This window comes from Thunnus albacares, chromosome 20 (assembly GCF_914725855.1).
Source record: "Thunnus albacares chromosome 20, fThuAlb1.1, whole genome shotgun sequence".
NCBI lineage: Eukaryota > Metazoa > Chordata > Actinopteri > Scombriformes > Scombridae > Thunnus > Thunnus albacares.
Genome location: NC_058125.1, coordinates 15,496,689 through 15,522,101, shown reverse-complemented (window position 1 = coordinate 15,522,101; position 25,413 = coordinate 15,496,689). Strand labels below are relative to the sequence as shown.

The following is a 25,413-nucleotide window of genomic DNA, read 5'->3' as shown; positions in this document are numbered from 1 at the left end:
GTGGCACATTGTTCTTGCTCATAATCGCTCAAGAGTCTCAATCAGTCACTCCCTCTCGCCGTCTCTCACAAGTTTTTCAAACGGTATCTCCCAAACACTCGACACCTGGCTGACTGACTTCAGAGCTGAAATCAGTGGAGAAGTCTGTGTGTCTCTCAGTCTTTTTTAATCATCCATTCAGTCACTCCTCACATGTTCAAGCCTATGCATTTCGGGGAGATCTCCCTCTATAGACAGATCATAAACAAGTACAGCTTACTTTGGAGCAGGTGTAGGATGGCTAGTGCAGACAGCATGGTGTTGGTCTTGAGGACATATGCAATTCATTGTATGTGATTAAATAAATCACAGTTTTCTTTAATTTATCAAACCAAAATTGCTTACCATTTAATTAAAATTTTATAGAGAAATGTGGATCATAAAGGATGTATAACTGCTGCCACAAGACTACCAGTTAAAAATGGTTTAAGATGTCTACAGTATCCTTGAAATGACAACAAAAAGGAACATCCAGAAAGGATAATTGCAAAGAAAAATATAAACAACCATATGGCGGTATCTTTATTTTCAAGGTTCTCTAGTTTATTCAGAAGTCATGAACCAGTATTTTCTTCAATAAACTATTACATCTTAAACCAAGGACATTTTGACCACATACTGTTTTTCTCCTTGAGAGAATGTTCTCTTGGTTTATGGCCAAACAAAAGTTACTTCAGTGCAAAAAACTGTTTGAGCCACTTCCCTGCCAGAGCAAGACCCTATATTTTAAACATTTGGAGGAAGGAACAATATCTATGAAAGTGTGAAATTTGATTTCTACCCCAAGGAATAGGCCGTTTCCTTCTGTTGTCAAACAGAATGACTAAACATGCTCATTCACATGCTCCCATGGTATTATTAATTTATCACTTCAGAGTTTTCCATGCTTTCACACACACGCACCCGCATATACATACATACACACCCGCACACACGTTTGCTTCTCGATGATTGACAATGTGATAAATTTTATTTGAATATGGCTGACATGAATTATGTAACCAGAGAGACTGGTGGCTTTGTTGCTTCCCTCTAGCTCTTCGCTTTTCCTCCAAGATAACATACAGTTGATAATTTACAGTAGAACACATTCTGAAACTATAAAGAAAGATATAGCGACAATGCCCCACAGAGAACAAAACAGAGTGCTTCAGTGCAGCCCAGCTGAGCTGATTCTGAGAACTGCAGAGAAGTGGAGAGAAGGTTCATATTGTGGCAACGCTGCAATAAGGTTAGGTGGTTGACACTTTTGACACTGGAAAGTGATTTGTTCAGCTCTGATGGTAGCGATGAGGTCTCAGGAGACTGGGTTAGGCCGAAAAAAGAGAAAAATAAACACAAATGAAAGAAAAAAAAAAATGAGCACAGCACCCGTGGTATCTGATGTTGATAGCTGTGGCGAAAGACTGCCTTTGAAAGGCTTGAGGAAAGTGACAATACTGTATGTTTTTTCATTGTTGCTGCTCTTCAAGACGGCTAACATAAAAAAAAACTTGTCTGATTGGTCTGAAAAGACTGTCAAATGTCAAGCAGTTATCAAACGCCAGACATGTTTTCTTTTAAAAATATACCGGCAGAAGGAAAAGCCTAACCTTTCAGCGAGTGAGTGGAAGTCACTCATCCCATCATGTGCGGCACTCTACACAAGCAAAACCCTTGCTCTTTACAAGACTTACACTTTCCCCTCTGATTCAAGTCTGTAGTTGTTGACACAAGTTGTCTACTGCTGAAATAGATGGATCTGTAAAAATACCTAATTTATTTACTTGGTGGGTTATAACACAGAGCCAAGTGGACAAACTAACGTTCACGCATTACCTTAAAAATGTTTTCCTGTATATGTACAAGATGATGCAGGAACACAAAATTAAGCCATTTTATTGTAAGTAATCTTCAGAGAGCTCATGATAAACAGGTTTTTCCTTCAATTCATGGTCACTTTTAGATCTGAAATTGCTTCAGTCTTTTTGTGGTATCCCTCGCTCTTTTGCATCATGTTTACATTTTAAAGGGAAACTTCAATATTTTTCAGCCTGGACCCTAATTTTCCATCTTTTTGTGGCAAAGTGACTAATAGGGACAACGATTTTTGAAATTGGTCCAATATTGTGCGAAAGAGCTTCAGCCAATAGCCACAAAACAGGCTGCAATGTAAGCCGATGAGGCAATAGCGCCCTGTCAATGTACGTCCACTAAAAGTGCTTCTTTTTGCCACTGACAGGCTCAGATTGTTATTTTAAGTGTCTCACAACATTATGGAAAGGACCATACAGAGAAATAAAACTTTTCCTTTACCTTTCGCTTGATCCAGTCTGTTTGTTATTGTGTCTAACCAAGTCTTGCTCAAGAAAAAATCTTGTTCTGAAATCTTGCGAGAGTTGAGATGTTGTGGAAATCAGCTAAGTCTTCAGCCATGACAGAGTTGGAGAGAGGAGTGCCAGGAGGAGTTTGTTGTGTTGGAATACAGAAAGTGTAGCTTAGTCTTATCTGATAGATTTTCAAAGTCATGGCTTAATATTTAGCTGATTCAAAAACAGCTCAACTCTTGCGAGATTTCAGAACGAGACTTGGTTAGACACAATAACAAGCAGAGCATATCAAGCGAAAGGTAAAGAAAAACATTTTATTTCTCTTTTATTTCTCTGTATGGTCCTATCCAGGGACAATAAAAATCCAAGCCTGTCAGTGGCAAAAACAAGCACTTTTAGTGGATGTGCACTGACGTACACTGGACCAATTTCAAAAATGTTGTCCCCATTAGTCACTTAGACACAAAAAGATGGGAAAATAGGGTCCAGGTTCAAAAATACCGAAGTTTTCCTTTAATGTGGCCTGTGCAGATTTATGTCATAATCGTCGGCCCAGACTGACAAGAACAGCTTGCTGAACACTGGATGTACAGCTGTATTTTGGTGTTCCAGTTCCTGTAGCTGATGTTGTTCAACTCCCCTCACACTGAGCGGCACTTGTAAGAAAAGGGAGATGGGACGACAATGTCCTTGATTTTCAAAGTGGTGAGACTTGTTAATGCCCTCATTTTCATGTACACCACTGAATCAATCATTACTGCTCCATTGCACTGTTCAAACAAACTTCTGCACAACTTTCACATGAACCTACATTTCTATTCTCATTATTTTATTCGAACAGAGTCTTTGTGCTTTGTGCTGGCTGCACAGGCAGGTCAGAGATCAGCATGGAGCTGGCAGGGATTCAGTGTCTTGCTCAAAGACACTTTCGTAGACTGGGTTCTTGCTATCGTGGGCCTCGAGCCCAGCCATACTGCCCTACAACCCCAACACCGACAGCCGATGTGAATCTCAAAGACTGTTACACTGAATATTTTTCTCTTGCACTTTTGTTGGATTGTCTAAAGAGTAGTGAGTAATCAATGACTTTTTATCTCCAAATAAGAAACTACAACATTTATAACAATGGTTACCTTGACCTGTAACTGGGGGAAAAAAATAGTCACATACAGTATTCACAATAGAGTTAATAAGCTAATTACTAAAGGGATCTAATAGAAGCATCTAGTGAAATATCTAGGTAATATATCACAATGAACAATAATTCTGCTTTGTTTTTATTTGTTGTACTTGTTGTTTTATTTGGCTTCAGAACAAAATGTGTTGCTGAGGATGGAGACATGCGAGAGGCAGACAATGGAGTTGTGAGTTGTCACATTGTCCTACATCTATGAGTCGCTGAGTCGCACCGGGGGGCTGAAAAGTGAGTTCTGACAGCCAGTTACCTCTGAACCTGGCAATGCTGAGGCTTTGATATTGGTCAAAAACCCGATCAACTTCTCAGATATAAATTATTTTAATTTTCAGGCACAAATTCCTCCTTATCCACCTTTAAAAATGTTGAAAACTTCATCTTTGTGAGGTAGTTGGATTTTTTTAAAATCCTGCAGCCAGAGTCAAAGTGGTCACCAGTTTTTGTTTAAAACACAGCAGCTGACAAGGCCACAAACATCACATCTACATTTTCAAAAGAAGGTGAGTCCAGGACAAACTTTGCACTTTTGATTTCTCGGCAGTAAACGGAGGTGATAATGAACATTAATATGTACAGCTGGCTCTTTATACAACTCTTGCTGTGCTGCCTTTGGTGTCCTGTTGAGAGGGTGTCTAAGCAGTGCACCATCAATGGCAGGGAACAAAGCCAGAGAAAATATCAAGTCTTTTTCCACAACTGCGTGCCTGCCTTGCTCTGTCTTAAGATTAATCTAATTTGGTCTTTATTGAGAAATGGGTAAGAGCAGTTTTGTTTTATTTATGTATGTTTTTTCCTCCTCTGCTCCTTTCCTTTGTTGCTTCTCCTCGGCTGCCTCTGACAAAAGACAGCCAGCCTGCCAAGCCCGGTGTTGCTCTGGGACGGACCTGTCAATCACTCCTGACGGCACCCTGACAACATGTACGTTAAAATTTCAAACGGGACTCAAAGGCGGCGCGTGACAGCCGAGCCTTTGAAAGTGGCTGTAGCGCTCGGCGACAGCCAGAGGAGTACGGGTGGAAAACAAACTAGAAAACAACAGTGCGGAGGGAAAAGAGAGAGAGAGTCAGAGACAGAGGGAAAGAAAAAAACAAAAGTTAAAAGCAAAACAGTGAAGAATGTGGGTCTTGATGATGGGAATTGGCATTAGATTCTCCCTTGGTGTATCATTGTTTTTTAATTTGGTTGAAACTCCCCTGAGTGGAGCTTTCGGTCTTCCAGGGACTCTACTGAGGGCCCGTTCTCGCCGCAGTCCAGGGACATGAGCGCCTCTTTCCCATTCCTCTGAGGCCTCACTCAGATCAAGTAGAGCCTCTTATGCATCTCGCTACCCTATCCTTCAACACAAAACAACTGTGCACGAATGTTAATAACATTCTTGATTCCATCTTGCATTACCTTCGTTTCACGGTTGTGCAATTAATTCCCAGTAGAAATGGAAACCAGTGCTTGCCACTAAGATAAGCCTTTTCTGTAGAATTCATAAATCTAAGATGTGTAGCCTCCAATACTGACAAGAAAATGTACAGCTCAATTTAGATTCCAGCTCTGCTGTCCTGTATGTGCAAGGATGAAATCTTTTTTAAAACGCTATGTCTCTGCAAACCTTGCCTACGAGCGAACAAATGGCATATGGCGTTCAATGTGCAAACACAAGGCTTGAGGATGTACTTTCAAACGATCGCCCGCACAACACACAGGCACAGACCACCACCACCTCTTCAACATGGCTAAATGAACAGTGCAAATGGGGTACAACACAAAGGCCCGGGCTGTGCCAGACCCTATGGGAGAACTGCCATCTCTGCAGTCCTGCAGTTTGTGCACTGATCCTTCAGTCAGCATCCACATCTGCAGTTCAAAAACACACTGGCTTGAAACTGCTACAAAGCTAACTGTTCATTGTCTGTCTGAGACTTTGTTTGACCATGCTGTGTGTGTGTGTGCGTGTGTGCATGTATGTGTGTGTCTATCTTAAGTTTGTTTGAAACATTCTAAAAGCAAGTGTAACACTGTAGTGTGTGTGTGCAGCGAATGTGTGTAATGCTTCTACAAACACGAGGACAAGCAGCATGTGTGCTGGGACACAGGTCATGTCAGCCTGTTAGTGACTTTGTTTTTTTTTTTTTTCTTTAACTTCTCCCTGGGTAAAACTATGTCTGACCGCTGATAGGCTTCAGTACAGACAGGCACCATGGCACCAACACACACACACACACAGAGCACCTGAATGTGTGCCATTGTCTATCTCATGTCTATATGCATGTGTGTCCAAGCTTACTTACAAATGTATACATGCAAGCAAACAAACACTCATACAAGCTGCTCAGAGATATGGCTGTGGTATAAAGAACTTTAAAAAGCGATTCTGCAAACAGCCAATGCTTTGGCTTCTAGTGCCCTCTAGTGCTTGGAACTATCTGGCAAATTAACTGGGATATCTTCTGAATGCTGAAGACAAACTGAGAACTATTTAAATGTACTAGTGTTAACGGACAGAACAAATGTGTATGTTGCTCAACTTGTGAATAAAACAAGTTTAGGAATTAGTTTTACTTGAGCATGAACGTGAAAAGGTGACATCCAAAATTGATAAAGCAAGGGGCAGAAAAAAGGAAGGCACTTATTTCACAATTAGAAATCTCATAAAAAGATCTAAGGCATTTACATACTTTAAAATATTCAAATTATAAAACATACATGTCCTCCAAAAGAACTAAAAGTCTAAATACCACAGATCTAAATTTTACTACAGTACTTAATTGTGTTATTTTTTCATGGTTTTAACTATTTATATTTAAATATTTTACATTTGTACAAAAACGAACATTTGTCAACATCAAGAATATTACTATTATAATGATCCCATATGTGAGAAATTCCTTTTGTGTTTTTAAAATGTGAAAAGTGGCTGTTTTAAACAAGCTGTTCTATTAACAAAGCTGGATCTACACACAAAAGCTAATTTCAAATAGTATAACAAGCCTGTCTTATCTGTTGAGTCCCATCAAATTGCTTTATAATATGATCAATCAAATTAATTTACATAAATACATAGCTTTTATTTTATATTCATCCCCTCAAAAGGGGCTGCTGTGGCAGGACTGAGTGTAGATTATCTCAACATTTTCTAAATCGTGTTTCTTTATTCTTAAGGACTAAACAGCTGCAATGCAAAAACTTCTTTGTAATCAAAACAATTCAAATACACTTTCACTTTCTTTGTAAGATTTTGTTTGTCAGGCTGACAATAATATATCTTAATCTGATCAAACTGAATCTCTTGTGGAATTTAAGAGTCCAGATTTTTCTGGGAGCCTATTTGTAAATGTGTGATATAAAAAATACCTCACACATAAACCTGTTTAATAACTACAATATGTTGTTTTAAGTGTGTCATGTGAGAAAGTGATCTAAGACCTTTATTATTTTAAATTATGAGCTCATAAGCAATCGCGTGCGTCTGGACAAAAAAAAAAAAAAAACATCCCGTTATTATGCTCTGTTGTGTATTATTAATGTGGTGCATAGAAAAGGCCTTTGAAAAACTGGAAATCCAAGTAACATTATCAAGATGCCATGCACTACAAACAATATTTTCACATAAAAATGTGACTTGTTCATGTAACTGATGCAACCTTGCACTTTTTGTCTTCCACGTGTTTATCCCCTCAAATGACTTAAGTCTTTCATACATAATTTGGCACAAAACTGTTTTTATGTCTCGTCACATCAAGGAACATTTTCCCCTGTGAAAATACTGTAAACTGATACTGTAGATTGTTATATATCTGAAGACTTATTTTGTTCGAGAAATATAATATAATACATAACATAAAAATTAAATAGTAATCGCTTCTAAAGTGAAAAATATCCAATCCAATACATCTTGACATATATAGCCAAAGCCATTATAACCTAACATATTTAGGGCAACTAAGGTCACTGCCTTTGAGCAAGTGGATATTCCATGTGAGGATATTAATGTAGTCTTATCTACTGCTTAATTTAGTATAATAAGGAAGGGTTTTTGTAAATCATATGCGTGTATTTTTTCGCATGCATGATAGAGCCAGCAGAGGTGGGATTTGAGAGGCACCTCAAAGCTATGATTATCCTGAGTGTCTCTGCCCAATAATGTTACCTGCTGGGACAGCAGCACAGCTCCTCTAAATAAATTGCAAGTGGCCTTGGGCAATAAGAGGAACCCTCCTTTGATCTGCCTGACTGCCAACGAGGAAAATGTGCAGGCAGTCAATCAAGCTCTTAAAGCTTTGCAACAATGGAGCCGACCCCAGTTTATTATTTATTTTTTAAATTGATGTATTTCATTATCACAAGGTGTCTACTTGCTGGGGTAGCGAGGGAGGGGAGGGGAGGAGGGGTAGGGTGGGGGGGCAACATGATCAATAATTGATATGCAGTATGAAAAAGCTGATTTGCTGCCTCTCCTCTGGTGCACTTGTCACTAGCTGTTGTCAGAACACATTTGCTTTGATGACAAATTTGAAGAAGTGAACAACAGTATCACATCTGATTACAAATTTAGTGAGTGGTGAAAGGCAGGAGCCCCTTTCTCGCTGAGACTGTTTGTTCAGGGCGCTCTGGAGGAATGACTACCAGGCTCTGAGGTGAGTTACAGTCTTGTAAGCAGAGAGATGAGAGGGGGTTGAACTTTTTTGTCATGTGTCAGTAAACAGCGTGACTTGTTTGAAAGGCACCTGGATTACAGGATGAAAAGTTGCTCTTTAAACCTTTAAAGCTTTGGGGCATGGGAGACACGCCACGTCAAAACAGAGCGTGGAGATGAGGAGTGAGAGCAACTAAAAGCCATCACTCCCCCCAGTGTGTCTGCTGAGAGACGAAGGAGTTGTCCTGCTTTTCACAGAGTTTGGGTCATGCTGTATGGTGGAGCATCTCAAATCGATTTAGTCAAATAAAGCAAGATCATTGAATGATTTGAACAGTTAAGGTTTCCTGAAAGACAGCTTGTTCTAACTGCTGCTTGTTGAGGAAAATCCACCATACACAAGAATGTGGTGGTTAGTCCAACATACTTGATAGCTCAACTTTAATTTCACAATACTTGACGAAAAGGAAGAACTGCTATTTAAATCTGTGATATTTAAAGTAACACGATTCCAGTGCCATGTGTGGCACTGGTGTGTAAATCTTCTAGTTCTTCTTCTAGATATGAGCATCATTTCTGAGACATCAGAGTTAAATATATTAAATAAAAAGCTCAATAAAGTTTAAAAACCTAAATTGCATTAATTGTACATATAGGAGGGTTTAAAACATGCAGAATATTAAATGTACTGTGAATGTGTAGATGTTTATGAGTTCTTCGTTGGGGAAGTGTTCACCTGCAGGTCATCAGAATCAAAATTTAAAAAAAAAATTCACAGTGATTTCATTGCTAAGAGTACTTCTTAATTAGCCTAAATGTTTTTTAATTACATGTACGGATTGGAGATTTACCACAAACTTTAAAACTAAATCCTGATGGGGAACAGTTCAACACAAAAATCTCAGAGAAGGGAAAACAAACAACATATCAACAACCCAACATAATTGACAGCTGCATCCATTTGCTCAGTCCAAGCCCCCTCCTCCTGCTTTTCCACTCTGTTCTTCCAACACCATTTCCTCTTTTAATTATCCCCCAGCAAAAAGATGGAGCACATCAGACGCATCGCGGTAAATCCTGGCCCTGGCACAGGCTCATAGTGGCTCCTGCGTCTGGCAATCCCGATAGAGCCTGTGCGCTGGCAGTGACAAGAGAGGGAGGATGCCTGGAGATTTTCTGACAGAAAGAATGGAGAGGATGATCTCTCAGCAAAAGAGAGGTCCTCATTCTACTCCCGGCGTGGGAGGCTTTTTGGCGAGCGCTTTCCGATCATACCACACTTTCAGCACCAGATTAGCTAGCTCTCAGGAGCAAAACTCACATAGACCCCTTGTTTACACCCATAGTGTTTTTGTAATGACTGTTCAGTAAAAGAGCACATTGGAGGCACTGCAAGCACGGCTGCTCTCCTATCTCTCCCTACAACATTTTAGGGGTGAGAGTTATTGTATATACCAGGGTCAGGGAGACCACGGTTTGGAATAAGGTTTGTTTTGAATTGAAGTAAGTCTCCTCTGACCTGAAATGTGTTTTACTGAGTGAATTGCACATTCAAATTCTAATTAGGTATCAACTACACGAATGGGTTTTTCTTTTGGAAGCTGGATAGATGAAAAAAGGTTGCAAGTTAACTAGTGCTGGGGTTGCTATCTGTCAAAGTTTCTCCTATCTCTGTGGGGTGCACATCAATCACAGAGGTCCCCAACTGACAGTCATTCTGCGGGCTAATAGTGTCGTCATCTCCCACACGATTACACAGATTGCACAATGAGATCCTCGGACACAATGGAGCTGCAAATCTAGCCCCCCACTCTGTTCCCTTCTCCTTTCCTTTTCTTCCATCATTCTGAGATGAAGAGTGGAATGCTCCACAGCGGGTAGCTTTCTTCTCCTCCAGGGGGAACTGAGAAAGCAGGCAAGGGCCTCTGTGATGTTACTTTCCCTTCAGGGTGGGGAGGAGATGTCTTGTAGCACAGCTAAAGATGATCATTTGAGAGCCTGGGAAACATGGTTCCCTCTGGAAGCCACAGAGACATGGAGAGAGCCAAGGTCCCGACTAATGAGTTTGGGTTAGCTGATGTTCCTCAGTGATGAAAACGAGAACAATCTCAATGATGGCAGTGGCAATCAGATTTTTTTTTTTTAATATGGCTTGGTTCAAACATTGTATTGCACCTCAGTTACATGCCTCCCTCAGTACAAAGGTCAAAGGTCAAGCTGAGCTACAGAGCAGCAGCCTTGGAGCTGCCAGATTCCTGCTTTAAGACACTTCAACAGAGCAAATAGTCACCACTGTATCACACACAGCTTGAACAAGTGATTTCCAGCCAAAGTATGGTTTCCCTGTCATTCTGCTGCCCTCTTGCATCAAGACTGAGTAAAAAGATGTTACATTTAATACACATGATGAAAGAAATCATTAATCTATGAATGAACATATGAGAAAAATCTAAACATTTGTTTCTTATATGTTCTGATAAAACCTTTCCTCCCGGAGTAAATATTTGCTCCAGAAACTCACAAAACAAAACAACATCCCATCTGATAATCTGCCACAATTACGCTGCACGGTGTGATGAAAGGATATCAATGATCTATTTATGTCATAGAAAAAGAGTGCAGCTTCAAACATGAAACCTATTGAAGCCTATGAGAGTTTCAAGTCGATGAATGATCAAAGGAGCAAAAGCTTATCAACGCTGTTCCTTAACACTGAGACAGTGTCATATGGCTCTGGATATACTACCACAGTAGCAGTGTTTTGCCCAGGAACATAATGGCTATTGTGTTTTCTGAAAACATTTGCCTTTTTACAGAGTTGAAGCTGCAAAAAGCACACAAAGTGGAGAGGGGGCGCTTGCTCTTTATCCTGATGAAAGGCTAAAGGATGAGACTGACCTTTCTGGCAACAGCTGGGCTTTGGGAACACAATGCATGGCGGCAACTCTTTCTGGCCTTTTCCCCTTCAGCTCTGGGCTATGCTTACAAGCCAAAGACTCAAGTCCAAACATCTATCACTTTATACAAAGACAGAAACACACAGATGCCCCAAACCCCTCCTTTTATATCACACATACTGAGCAGTTTTGTCTGTACATCTGCAAACAGACCAGTCCCGTCTGGCATCATAGTACAACTGCAGGCTATGGAAGCAAAAAAGACAACAGATCACTGTAGATTACATCAACACAAAAGCTTGACTTAGTCCATGGTATCAGCATCACTTACCCTAACAGGAATTGAACAACAATTATACTGTGACCTGTACCACTTAGGGAACGCACCAATCCAAACTGAGACTGAATAAAAAGTGACTGTTACAATTTTCCAGAGATGGAAATGACCTAACCCACTGTACACTTCATTGGCTTTGTTGTTGGGGGGCCACATACCTAAAGGGCCTTTGTTTGATATTTCAAAAGGCTTCATCACAAGGTCATAGCTGAACAAGGGTCATCCATACACAGAATAGCACTTGTGTGGGGTTCGTTTTTGAGAGGGGGGGGGGGTGTCAATTCTATAGGTAAACTCTAGCAGACAGGAGATAAGTTACCCACGGGCTGTCAGACAAAGGGAACAGTAGCTGGTATCTAAAAACGTAAAGAGTAGTAGTCCCTGACGTGTCAGAGGCCTCATTGTCAGTGGGAGAGTATAAAAGGACCTGTAAGTGTGGCAATGGCTATGATGCGCAAACATCCACTGCTCTGCAACCATGGGGAAGGTATGAGCTCACATGCAATATGGAAACAGCTTTAATGGAGTAGCGAAAGAGGAAAATGGCATGATTTTGGGAACAAGTGTTAAATATTGTAACAGGAATAGTAAATGCAGCAGAAGTGAAGAGAGGTAGCGAAACCACTTATTCAAGAAATATTAGCTACAAGAAATTATGCTGGATTGCTAATGCTTGAGGACTTATTTTTGAGGGGAAAACCTATAAAAACATATAGGTGTTTAAAGGGAACGTGTCTCTTGAGCTTCTCTCCCTAAATTTGAGAAGTCAACAGTGTTCAGTTTGGACAAGCATACATTGTGCTTCAAATAAAAGTCAGCTGAAAACGAGTTTAACTTGCCTTCATTTTCACCAGTCAAGCAAATGTGCAGAAAAGTGTGGAAGGGCTCTGAAAAAGTAATTGAGCTTGTTCAAGGGAGAGCAGTGTCCCCTACAGCCCATTCATGAGTATCGCAACCAGTCAATCTATGTACCTAACACCATCTTGAGTGATACATGCCTCTCTCTCCTTTTCATTCAAGATAATCTTCTACGAAGGCCGCAACTTCCAGGGCCGCCACTGGGAGTGCAGCAGTGACTGCATGGATACCTTCAGGCACTTCAAATGCTGCAACTCCATCCGTGTCAGTGGTGGTCACTGGGTGGCCTATGAGAAGCCTCACTACATGGGTTACCAATACATCCTCGCCCCTGGCGAGTACCCTGACTACCACTGCTGGATGGGCTTCAACAACTGCATCCGTTCCTGCCAGATGTTCCCCCCTGTAAGTCAATCAAACAGACGGATAGGATTGGTAGTCCCCCCACCCCCCACTGCTCACCTTGTACATCAAATGCCGCTTTAGAAATGGATGTCAATCACCGGCCTTTTGATGTCATTTATAGATACTCAGGCAGGTCATAGCATAAAAGTCTCTGTTGCAAGGCCCACAAGGAGACCCAGTCAGCCTTTAAAAGGAATATAATACACCCCCATAAGACTTGATGCCTTCATTCTGATTCTGTAAGTCACATTGAGTGTTTCTGGCAGTTTAGGGAGGAAAAAAATCTAATCCTGTCATGCTCTGAACGAGTTGTTGCTCATTCTCATCTATACTTACTTAAAGAAATCAAGTAGTCACTTGAATTCAAAGTTAAACAGATCAGCTCAGGGCAGAAAGCTCTACTAAAGTGCTCTCTAGAGTTCACACCTACCAAAATAGCATAATAATTATGTCCCAATTACTTTCACACACAGTATAGAGGATCCTACAAGATGAGGATCTTCAACAGGCCTGAGTTGATGGGACACACAATGGAGTTCATGGATGACTGCCCTAACCTGTATGACCGTTTCCATCACCATGACATTTACTCCTGCAACATCCTGGAGGGTTTCTGGATCTTCTACGAGCACCCTAACTACAGGGGACGCCAGTTTTTCCTGCGTCCTGGAGAGTATAGGGCCTGTGGTGACTGGGGCTGCCACAACCCCATGGTGGGCTCATTCAGGAGGATGAGAACTCTCATGTAAATTCCACTCCTGCGCAATTCAAATGTACATTAAATGCTTGATTTTCAAATAACAATGTGGTTTGTGAGCTTATTTCAGCAAATCCATGCAAGATGTAAACACTGAGTCTGAAGTACAATAATACTCCGGCCAAGAAGCAGATTCACTTCCTGCTTAGCATTTATCTTTAAACTATAAAAGCCTATTGCTGCTTAAGTGATCTGTGTATCTGTGATAAGTGAACTGTCAGATGCCTAGCAAAACAAACCAAACCTTTTCTCTTTGTTGCCCTGTCTATCCTCACAGTCTGCATGTAGGTTTGTGGCATTCATGCCAATAAAGGCAGATGTTGCAACTCTTATTGTAGCACTTTGAGAAAGTGCAGCTGTACAGTATTTTCCACAGACAGGCAGAGCTTTGATAGAGACAAAGCGACTGCTGCAGTTCACCAGCCCTGTAGTGTTGTGCAGTCTATAGAGCGTACTGTGCTGACACGACAAAGCTTTGTTTCACATTTGCAAAGCCCTGATCCCAGCAAGGTCTATAAAGAGGTCTGGTACAGCCCGATGTCTGATCTGATCTGAACTTAACACAGTTACAATGGGCAAGGTAAGCGAGCAATTTAATATCTACATAGTAACAGCAACTCAAATAGCACAGTCATGTGCATCTTAGGGGCAAATAACTTGAAAATGGTAGATTAATTGAGAGATGCTACAAAGACACTCAATAAGCGATAACTCAACCTTTTGTGGGTAGAACCATATGGGTCGATTTTGTGCATATTTACATAACATACACATGAAAATGCTAAAAACTGCAAAGAATTGTGGTAAAAATCTAATAACTGAAATTACAAATATGCAGAGTAAAAGTAAAAACAAGAAATAATCTGTTAAATTATGGCTTTGTCTTCAGTTGAGGGTAGTGAGAATTGCAATTATTCAACTGAGCTTGAAGTCTTGAGAAAATGGGCCAAGAACTTTTGACAAAGCCTTAAAGACATTTTCCTCTTTATTAAAATATACCACATGCTATATACTGAATTTTTTTCAACTTTGCCTCTGGTACATCATTTGGGACACTTTTTCATACTCCCCTAAGCTCATCTGTTCCAAAATTCTTCACTTGCAATCATTCCGTACAAGAACTTTGTTAGATAAAGCTAACTTGCAAACCTGGTGCAGAATACTAAAATGTAGGGTTGACAATAACAAGCACACTAATATATTTCAGTTAAATTTATTGTTTGTAAGAGTCTCAACAGCTGAAGGGCAGTTAAATAGTCATATATTTAAAGCATGTGTTAGTTTGTCCTTTGCATAGCCCTGTAATAACAATGTCCACCCATCCATCATATGCAGATTACCTTCTTCGAAGACAGGAACTTCCAGGGTCGTCACTATGAGTGCAGCGCTGACTGCCCTGAGATGCAAAACTTCTTCACTCGCTGTAACTCTATAAAAGTGGACAGCGGTTGTTGGGTGGCCTACGAGAAGCCCAATTATGGCGGCTACCAGTACATGCTGCACAAGGGCGAGTACCCCGACTACCAGCGCTGGGCAGGCTTCAATGACTGTATCCGCTCCTGCCGTATGGTGCCACCTGTGAGTTTTAACTGATGCCCTAGCCTGTTTGCAGCAGTATCCTCACTGAAGGTTTTCTGTAGAAATGCCAGTTTAGGATCATTTAGTTCCCAAGCCTAGTCCTACTGTTTTCACCACTCAGTGCCAGTACCTGTGGCTATTTTAAAAATGCATTTTTGTGGCTTGACCTAAAACTTCAGTTAAATTGTGTCAAGACAAAAAGAAAAATATAGACTGGATCTTTGGATTAGGACAAGTACAGGAAAACAAAAATTTGTCTATAAATTTATGTCTAATTGCAAAGTTATTCTTGACTGTGGTAATATAAAGTTGAACAAATGTTTACCTTAAATGTCTCATCTTATTCTCTCTTCCCTAGTATACTGGAAACTACAGGATGAAGATATTTGAGCGATCTGACTTTGCAGGCCAGAATATGGAGCTAATGGATGACTGCCCAGATCTGCATGAGCGTTTCCACACCCGTGACATCTCATCTGTCAATGTTATGGAGGGCTACTGGATTCTACATGAACACCCACATTACAGGGGACGCCAGTACTTCTTGCGCCCTGGCGAGTACAGGAGACACAGTGAGTGGGGAAGCAACAGTCCCACCATTGGATCTCTGAGACGTGTCACTGATATCAACTGATTTCCAGCTCTCCTTTTTTACCCTTACCGAGCCTCATCGTTAAGCTTCCCACCCTCTTGTTCTTCAAATGCCTGCACTGTTTCAGTGTGGTCTCAACGCTGTGTTGTGGTGTCCAAACCTGAAATCATACATTCTGATGGTGGCTTTGGTGCGTCTGATGTTGGGTTCTGGTTTTGTTAGTTTGCTTTACATTGTTGGGTAAAAGTTGCTCCTCAACTCAAGCAATGCTCACAGTAAATATGATCTTTTTTGCTTTGGTTGTCCTATAGCAAAATGGTTTGCCTCGCCAGTCCCCAACCTCACGTCCTACTGGAATCACAATAAACGAAAACTTGATGAAAGTCAACTAAAGGGAGCCTTTGTTAATTTTCTATTGACTACTACAGCTGTCACTATCAAACGATCAGGGGGATATGGCTTGTCATAAATCTAAGGGATATTTCTCTCTTTAGTATGGTGATTGAACTTTAGTTTCATCAGGCCACAGAGTTAGATACAGAAATGTAACCACCAAGGTCCTGGTAAGACCAAGAGTTTTTTACAGTTTGCCATGATATCGTCATTCCGCATACACAAAGAAAAATTATCAAGGAAACAGAAGCTTATTCTTTGAAGTTTGATATTAAAGACCATAAAAAAGAGTATCTGAGGATGGGCATGTAGGAGTCTTTATGAGATCACATGGTACAGAGTGAGTGCTTTGGGTCCATGAAAGATGCCCATATTAGATCCACATCACAGGGCCAGTGCCAACTCAAAGAGTTGGAGTCAAAGTGGCCTGGTATTAGCCCCGAGCATCAAGCTCTCTCAGAACAAAAAACAAAACCCAGTCCACATCCCTGCTCATGCATTTTTTATCAGCCCAAGATACTGAACCCTTTCAGAAATAAATATCAATTATTGAAATTGTTAATTAGACGCTGCGTAATTGGCAAAGATACACATGAATAAATAACTTTGACCATTAATTATTGATTCAAAAAAAATTGAAGCCCAGTGGGGAGTGCATTTGAGAGTCTCTTAAGATCAAGCACAACAAGAAATATGAGTTTTGGCCTTGAGTAATGTCCAATTAAAGGATTGTCGGCTTTGCTGTACAAGTCCAGTGATTTGCCCTCATCACTCTTTTTATATCTGTGGACAACAATACCCAGCAGACAACACACCATCAACAGGGTGCAACATGGGATCTGATCAGCTGGGGTCTGGGGGCAATGCTAGATAAGAGATGAGAGGAAATTCACAGCCTCAGCCATAACTGGAAGTTGATCTAAGGTCATGAAGGGGCAGTGGTTTCAAATACCCACCAAATACAGAAAGTAAGCATTTCAGACTTACACAGGACTTCAGAAAACAAGTTTGAATTATATGGTTATGACTATGCAAACTTTGTTCACATAAAAAGAGATGGCAAATAACCTGAAAGTTGTGCAAACAACCTTGCTAAAAAAAAAAACATTACGTCCTTGTTGTGAAATCTCCAGATTTGCATTATATCCTTGCAAAATTAACAATGGTATCTGCACTTAGTTCAGATGGTTTTTATTACTTTCAGAAGCCATAAAATGTGTACATAAGCTAAGAATGAAACTGGGCCGATCAAAGACAACAAGGCAATATATTTCCTAGTGTAATGGCCATCTTCCACATCAGTCTAACATTTTTAGATGTTTCCATAAACAATCAAGAAGAATTTATGAACCGAGCATTTTTCAGTTGGTGACTAGGATTCAAGCGTGGAGCATGACACACATTGGGAACAATTTCGTTTAATCTGACACACAGGGTCACAGTTTATTGCAAAGATATGAATATTTCAATGCAAAACCATGCAGTTACTAGACCTTAGAATAAAACAGAGGAATTCCAGTCCGAAACCTGGCAATTGAAGCCTAATTCCATAAGAAAACACTCTCCAGTGTCCTGTTGATGCTTAAGTAGAAAACTGGTGTTAATACTGTATATCAACTAGGTAAACACACGTACACCTGAATAGCTACTGTAACTGTAGCAAACAACTTTGATGCATCTGATATTGTAAAATACAATTCCATAAAACACAATGCACCAAACAGGCAATACTCAATGTCCCTGGATTGTTCCTTTTCTACCTCAAGTCATTTAGATGATATTTTCAATCGCTTCACACATAAAAAGGACAAAAGAGTGAGATCCGAGTTTTGTCTCCCTCTTTATCTCTGAACCCTTTGGACTTGGTGATGGGAAGCTGATTGAAGGGTAAGTAGTGCGTTTTGGAGAATGAATTCTTTAGATGATAGAAGAGAGAAAGAAAAGAAAGAAACAGAGAAACCCAGAACATAAGCCTGTGATTCCATTATTAGTCTCAGTTCTCCTTCTCCCTCTTTTCATTTCTGATGGCTGGATAATTAAACCTCTATAGTATTGTCTTCCATCTTCCTTGCCCCACTTCCAGCAATGCGAATTCCCCTATGGGCAACTTTAAAAAGGCCCTTTTTAGACATCTGTTTTTCAGATCAGACTTTTTTTTCCCATTAATTTGTGTTCTTTGTGAAAATAGAAAGACTAGTGCCAGGACAGAGATGAACATATGAGTAAAAAAAAAAAACCCTCAACATTTCAACTGCAAAAATCAAAGAAATTAAGAACTTCAATTTCCAAATATTCTTTTTTAACATTTTTTAAAATTCTACAATAGTGCTATTAAAACAATCCAAACCAATCCTTAAGTGTGCATTACAAGACATCAGATAGGAGCTCAGAGGCTGGAATGTTACAGAGCTTAATTTAAAAGCAGTCGCGTTTTCCCCTCCAGCTTGAAGGAGGCAGCTTGTCAATTACTGTTCCTGCTCTGACAGAGGCTCTGGGCACCACAAGGAACAAGCAGCAAAGCATGGAAAAATGAGAACAAGTTGTAACAATGATCAAATAAAAAAAAAAAAAAAGTAAGGAAAAGCAATGCATAAAAGTTGGATTGTATTTTAACTTGCAGTACTATATAACAGATCTCATAAATTTCTGATAATTACTATATTATATAATTACATACTATTTTATTCTAATTTCAATCCTGTAATTAGGTTTTACTACAGGAAGTCTTAAAATCTGTCACTAACCAGGATTTGGTTAAACTAAGAGAAAGTTAAAAATAAAAATCTATTAAATGCAAACTTATAGTGGTATTAGTCCATGTCTGAAATTACCTAGACCAGCGCCTTTAAGTAAAAGGTTTGTACATCAAGAAAGTAAGAGAAAATACAGAAAGAAAAGGGGAAAAAAATGATGTTACATGAACAAAGAAAGCACTTACAGTACGATCAGTATGAACCTTGTGGATAATGAGTGAATGCAATCAGCTACAATAAAGTTAAGCTTTCAGTTACATAACTCAATTACAGCAGCAACTTGAGTTTTTATGAGAACAGAAAAAAATACTTTAGATTTAAAAAGATACAACTTGCCTACTTCAGTTTCTTTTGACGCATGTCTAATAACAATTGTGCAGTTTTTCTTAAAAGTAAGTAATCATGGTTAACCCCCTTCTTGGTCACAAGTTTCCCCAACTATAGAGGTATTATGTGTTGTGATCACCACATAAATACCTCCTGCTGGGGCCAATGAGGGTGACTTAGTATCACAAGCTGAGGTAGAACTTAAACCTTTGTAAACTCTTAGTCCCTGAACAACAGTATAGGTAGAACAGAGACACCTGTGTAGTTGTGCTGATAGAATAGATCATTAGAGTGTTGAGCGTCTCTCTCCATGCTGTGCGCTTCAGAGGTTTAAAACAGTGACATCAGCCATTATTTGCAACAAGACTGCTGGTGGGCAAACAATTTTCGACCACTGTTAAGGCCAAGTGAGTGGGTAAGTGTCTCTGGTCTAGTTGCTGTCCCTCTGCCCAGCTAGAGGCTGCCCGATAGGCAGGTTTTCATGGAGGTACTTCATGGTACCGTTCTCAGAGAAGTCGGCTGCCGTGTGCCCATCACCTCTCAGAACCCACTTGGTTGTGAGCAGCCCCTCCAGGCCCACGGGGCCCCGGGCATGGATACGCGCCGTGCTGATACCTACCTCTGCTCCTAGAGACAAATCGGGAAAGACAGCATGTGAGAATGGTAAACAGTATCACTTGTGTTGAAAGAGAGTGAATCCAAAGTTGTCAGAGAGAGAATAACAAAAGGCAGACAATATGGTGATAAGACCACCACATACCCAGTCCAAAGCGGTAGCCATCAGCAAAACGTGAGCTGGCGTTCCGGAAAACACAGGCGCTGTCCAGCTGCTGCAGGAACTGCTCTGCTGTGTCCTCTGTGAGAGAAAGACAGCTTATTCGTGCTGCTAGCTCATAACCTTGTATCTCTGATTTGAGGCATTAAATTGAACAAAATGTTACAAAATGACAGCCACGTATTGTAGTTACACCATAGATCATTCTAAAAATTCATAACATAATTACAATTATTCATTGCTGCCGCTTCAATCCCAATTATATTACACACCCAGTGTAGTAAGCTCTTTAATCATGTGAACCCAAAAACACAATCTGCAGGTCATTTCTATAACCTTGAATGAGTAGATGTAGATATAGTGTAAGTCAATAGGTTTGAATGTCATCAGGAGAACTTCTTCAGTTGCTATATGGGTCTAAAACCAAATATAGCTCATATAGATGCAAATACTTAAATTTTGTATTAGTAAATAAAATCACCTGCAATTTGTGCACATGGAGTAAGGTAGGTTTTTATCTAATCTGTCTAATTCATCTACCTATAGTGCAAATAAATCTGTGTATTCAATCTGTCTATATCTATCTTGATATTTACATCTCTCTATCCATATGTTATCCAGTGTATCTAGCTCTCTAAACTCCTGAATATATATATATCTTCTATCTATCTATATATTTTATCTGCCATATATTTGTGTTTTGTATCTTTATATCTATTGTATCTATCATTCAAATCACTCTCTAATCAACTTTGACACAAACTGAATACATTTTAATTAATTGAGGTACCTTCTGTGGTCACTAGATGGCAGCAGCACACCCTTCACTGCAGGTGAGAATACTCCTCAATGTAGAAAAGTTGCTGACTTTCCTGTATGTTTCAAATGCTGCTCACCATTTCTTTATTCTGATCACCTAAAGAAACATGTAAAATATTCTGCACACTGTATTTGTAACTTCATGAGGAATTTATACATCAGTCTTTATTTGACTTTATTTTATTGTACTGGATCAGGTACCAGATTCTCTTTTTCTATCCCTGCTGTGATCACAGCAATTTAATGTATTATAAATTGTTACAAACAAAAAGGGAATATTCCCTTAGATATTTATAGAGCACCTTTAGTTCTGTCAAGATTTCATAATATTCCTAAAACTTTCCTGACAAATGAATCTGTCATAGAGATGACAATGTGTCCATGTGCAATATGACCACATCCTTTGAGACAATAGACAATACTGCACATAATGGTTTCCATCAACACAACTTAGAGAGATGCAGAGTGATGGCTCACTTGAAACACAGAAACGTGTATGAGCACGACCCAAAGTAACGACAGGGACGAGTCTTTTAAAGTAGGTTTTATCGTCTGCTTTAAATTTTAAATGCGCTCTGCCCCCTACATTGGAGTCACACAGGGAGGCTGTGCACTCATCCTGACAACAAGGTGTCACTGCTCATTACCCGCTGTGGCAGAGAGCGGGATGGACAGGGAAAGGAATTCAAGAGAGCAGAGTGGAAACAATGATGGATGTCAGAGACACCTACATGATGAGGCATGGAGTGTTCAACTGGCTTTTAGCATGGTGAGGTGGAATATGACCAAAATTATGGGCAATAGCAGCCTTTCAAGTCATGCTTTTTACCATTTTAAAATGCAAAACCTTAGTGTTTCCACACAGACATGCCCACCAAAAAAAAAAAAAAAAAGATGACAATGCTGGCTCTAACAGACTGGGCCACCTACCGTTTTCTGTGATGATAACGTCCGTGTGAGAGCTGCCATACTTGTGTATATGGTCCACAGCCTCCTGCATGCTGTCCACCACCTCCACACAGCACTCCAGGTCACCGTACTCTGTCCGCAATGACTTGGCCTCTGATGGGCTAAATGTCAGGTAGGACACGAACCGAGGGCCTGCATGGATCTTCACCTAGTGACATCACACAGAAAAAAAAACAACATAAAAAGTCCTGTAAAATGATCAAGGCAGTTTAATTTTTTTTAAGATCTATCAAATGTTGGTGTATTTTAATTTGAGAGCCACAATGCTAATAAATCAGCTATGGTGAAATGTTTTGATGAATTATTGTACTAATGTTGAGTGTGTATGCATTTGGTGCTTTACTCGTTCATTGCGCAGCATGTCGATGATCTGGTCAAACAGCGGCGTCCTGAGGATGTCCCGGTGGATCAGCAGAGTTTCCATGGCATTACATGCAGCTGGGTAATCACACTTTGAGTCTCTGACTAGAAACAGAAAGCCAGTCCCAGTCAGTACCAAAGTCACAATTTCTCATTTAATGAACTGATAAGTGATTTTTTATATGGCGATGAATTTGTCTTTGCTGACCAATCTTAATGACTTTGTCGACACTGGCATCTACATCGACGTAGACATGGCAGATTCCCTCGCTGTGACCCAGCACTGGAATGCCCTTGGCCGCCCGCTGAATGTCTCGCACCAGCTGGGATGAACCTCTTGGGATAATCAAATCAATCATCTTGTCCAGTCGGCACAGATCCTCCACCTCCTCACGAGTGCTCACCTAGTAACAATTACAAGTTTGGCAAACACATCAGCTAGAAGTATATGCTGCACTTATAAGGATTATGGACGGACAAGACTTCTGAGTTTCTCCTGTCAATAAAATGTGCTACATTAAGTTTGTATTGTCTTGCAAGAAATGTGTAGGAAACTAGTTTTACCAGTTGAATAGCCTCTTTGACTCCGTGCATGGAAAGGGCTTCCTGGGCGAGCTGGTGGAGGACACGGTTGGTGTTGGCCGCCTCCTTGCCTCCCTTCAGAAGGAGGGCGTTGCCACTAGCTATGGCCAAGGCTGACACCTGGAGAGAGATACAGGGTTTGTGATATTACTGCAGGTATTTCAAGACTTAATTCTGCTGTTTCCTAGGCATTCTTGTGTAAGAATATACTGTCTGAAAAGTCTCAAGAGCTGTCCCACTTTATCAACAATAGCATCTATAGAAAAACGTTGGAATATGTATAATTTTCCAAATGAAAATGTTATAACTATGGCATTTTAATAAATTCTTTGTTTTTAGCATTACCATCATTATAAATAACAAACAAAACTAATTCATATAATATTTCAAAATGCCAGGTCTGTGTTATGGCAGCTCTGTCTGTATACCTGTGGCAGGCAGTCAGGTCGAGCTTCAAAGATGACCAAAAGAACCCCAATGGGCACAGTGATCTGCTCCAGCTCCAGGTTGTGAGCCACCCTGGTCCTGCGCAGCACACGACCCACACTGTCCTGGGCTGCTACAGCTATCTGACGCAGACCTATAGCCAAACTGTTAAGTTTGGCTGGTGACAGGCTCAGACGCTTCAGCATGGCAGGTGGCAAATGGCCTGTGGAGAGAAGGAGAACAGGGTTACACTTAGCTATCAGGTAATATGGAATCAAACTTTTACTATCTGAGGCCATACATAGGGAGGGAAAGTGATAGTTGCCCTCTGGTGGAGAGGTATGGATTGAATTAATTATCATAACTCAATCCAATAGGACTTTCTTTTTTTTTTAAGAAATCATATCTTCTTAGGTAAGTTCATGTCACAATATTAATGTGGCGATGATATTTATATATGTGATGATTTCTTTTCCTTCCAGGGAAAAATCTGTTCATGAGAAATTGTTTATGGAGACATGAGCATATTCTTCTCTGAAAGCAAGTTCAAACACTACAGGGGTACATATGCACACTTTCTTTCAGCAATATAATTTATGGTTGAGTGCTTGAGAACATAATAATTCATAAATTCAAATAATATCATGGATCCCTAAAAAGATAATATAAGGCTGCAAACATTGCCCAAAAGTGCCAGTTTCTACATTGCTGTATGATTTCATAACACCAAACAAACTGTGTCTGTGATACTGTGTTACCTGCATTGACAGCCAGGTCCATGTCCATCTTGTTGGCAGCCAGAATCTCTTCCTTCCTTTCAGTCAAAAGCTCTGCTAGATGGCAGATTATCTCACTCCTCTGACAACATGAACAAGCAAATAAAAGACAGGTTGAGCATGTAGCAGATCTATCCACAAGAGGTCAGTGTTTCTGTGTCTGATAAAGGTAGGCTTTGGACTAAGTCTTTTTGTTTATAACACACACATATACATATGTATATATATACATACACACACACACACACACACACACACACACATATATATGCACACATTTTTATGAATATACTGAAAACCTTACAAAATACTGATAATGTTAACTGATGTAATTTAACTGAACACAAGAGTTTCAATTGTTCTTAAACAATGTGTCACCTGGTCTGGGTGCAGAGATGCCAGTGTTCTTCCAGTGCTGCGTGCCATTTCTGTCTGCTGCTCTACAGTTGGGCCTGGTGAAGTGGCAGGTACGGGACAGACTTCAGTCAAAGCTTAAAGACTCTACAGCTTTGGTCCATAATACTAACATGGGACAGATTAAGACAGGAGGCGTTCAGCCCAGGTGAACTCACCAGCAGGTTTGATCTCAGAGAAGAAGGTGCCCACCTTCTTGCCCTCCACAATGTCAGTGATGACCTGACCTGTTACTTTGGGGTGAGTGCCATTCGCAATGACCACTGAGGTGCCACCTTGCAGCGCCCAGAGGGCAGCTTTGACCTGCAGACAAACACAGACAAGTAAAATTTTAATTTTAAAAGGTCTCTTATGAGTCTCAACTTGAAGTCTTTACTTTGCAAATGGATGAACTAAAATGTCTGAACCTTACAATATATAAAAGACATGATAATATTTTATATATTGGGTTGCTGTGTCAATTTAGACACAGGCAACGGTCATAAAATGGTCACATATGAACACAGGCTACAACTAACTTTGTACATTGGTTCAGCAGGATAACAATGCTCATCTCAGACACTATGTAACAAGTTCCAGATGACCAAATAAACAACATTTTAAGGACTGGCCACACTTCTCTTCTCATCTTTCTGCATAAGTCAAGTCAATTTATTTATAGAGCACAACTGAGTCACAATGTCCAGGCACTTCTAAATTTAGGTATTGTTATATTATTACTTGCAATTTAGGAATTTGGGAGCAGAAAATTGAAGTAGTGGAAAATCCATAGAAATGACCATGCACTTTGCCCATCTGATCAATGTCTACTAAGATAAGGATTTTAACTTGAATGTAAATAAACACCACATACCTTAGCCTCCATGCCTCCAATTCCAACTCTGGACTTCGTACCATAGGTGATGGACTGCTGGTCTCCAGGGTAGAAGATGTCAATGAGCTTGGCGTCATCTGTCCCAGGGGGGCTGTTGTACAGTCCTAAGAAATCAACATGTCTTAAACCACTTATTTGTTCATACATGAGACTTCTAGTGTGATTTCACATTTAATTCAAAATGTAAATCAACCTGAATAAATCAACATTATGAGTTAACCATTTATACTCATTTACTCTTTAAGACATTGGTTTTCTCTGCCTAGGTGGTTCAAAATTATAAATGTGAAGAAGACATGTTTTCTACTTGATTGATACTGATTGGACCTACAGCCACGACACAAGTATGTG

General features: G+C 40.1%; 3 protein-coding genes across 7 annotated transcripts in view; 2 read left to right on the top strand and 1 right to left on the bottom strand.

Moving 5' to 3' along the window:
* Positions 1-25,413, bottom strand: part of aldh18a1 (aldehyde dehydrogenase 18 family, member A1) — a 32,902-nt gene that overhangs the window by 223 nt on the left and 7,266 nt on the right. For 2 of the 5 annotated variants that reach the window (XM_044338205.1, XM_044338206.1), the window contains exons 8-18: positions 25,042-25,166; positions 24,347-24,491; positions 24,153-24,226; positions 23,757-23,856; positions 23,001-23,221; positions 22,555-22,692; positions 22,199-22,394; positions 21,974-22,095; positions 21,592-21,778; positions 19,828-19,923; positions 17,390-19,694 (exon numbers count right to left, since the gene is read on the bottom strand). In XM_044338205.1, coding sequence (XP_044194140.1) covers positions 19,498-19,694; positions 19,828-19,923; positions 21,592-21,778; positions 21,974-22,095; positions 22,199-22,394; positions 22,555-22,692; positions 23,001-23,221; positions 23,757-23,856; positions 24,153-24,226; positions 24,347-24,491; positions 25,042-25,166 — 1,601 coding nt within the window. In that variant the 3' untranslated portion in view covers positions 17,390-19,497. The other 3 variants (XM_044338207.1, XM_044338209.1, XM_044338208.1) reach the window with 3 other exon arrangements.
* Positions 11,858-13,468, top strand: crygmxl2 (crystallin, gamma MX, like 2). The gene is made up of 3 exons (XM_044338210.1): positions 11,858-11,891; positions 12,425-12,667; positions 13,141-13,468. The coding sequence occupies exons 1-3, from the start codon at positions 11,883-11,885 to the stop codon at positions 13,414-13,416; spliced, it is 528 nt and encodes a 175-aa protein (XP_044194145.1). The 5' UTR covers positions 11,858-11,882; the 3' UTR covers positions 13,417-13,468.
* crygmx (crystallin, gamma MX) lies at positions 13,928-15,957 on the top strand. Its single transcript, XM_044338211.1, has 3 exons — positions 13,928-14,004; positions 14,760-15,002; positions 15,361-15,957. Exons 1-3 carry the CDS (start codon positions 13,996-13,998, stop codon positions 15,634-15,636), a joined length of 528 nt encoding a protein of 175 aa, XP_044194146.1. The 5' UTR covers positions 13,928-13,995; the 3' UTR covers positions 15,637-15,957.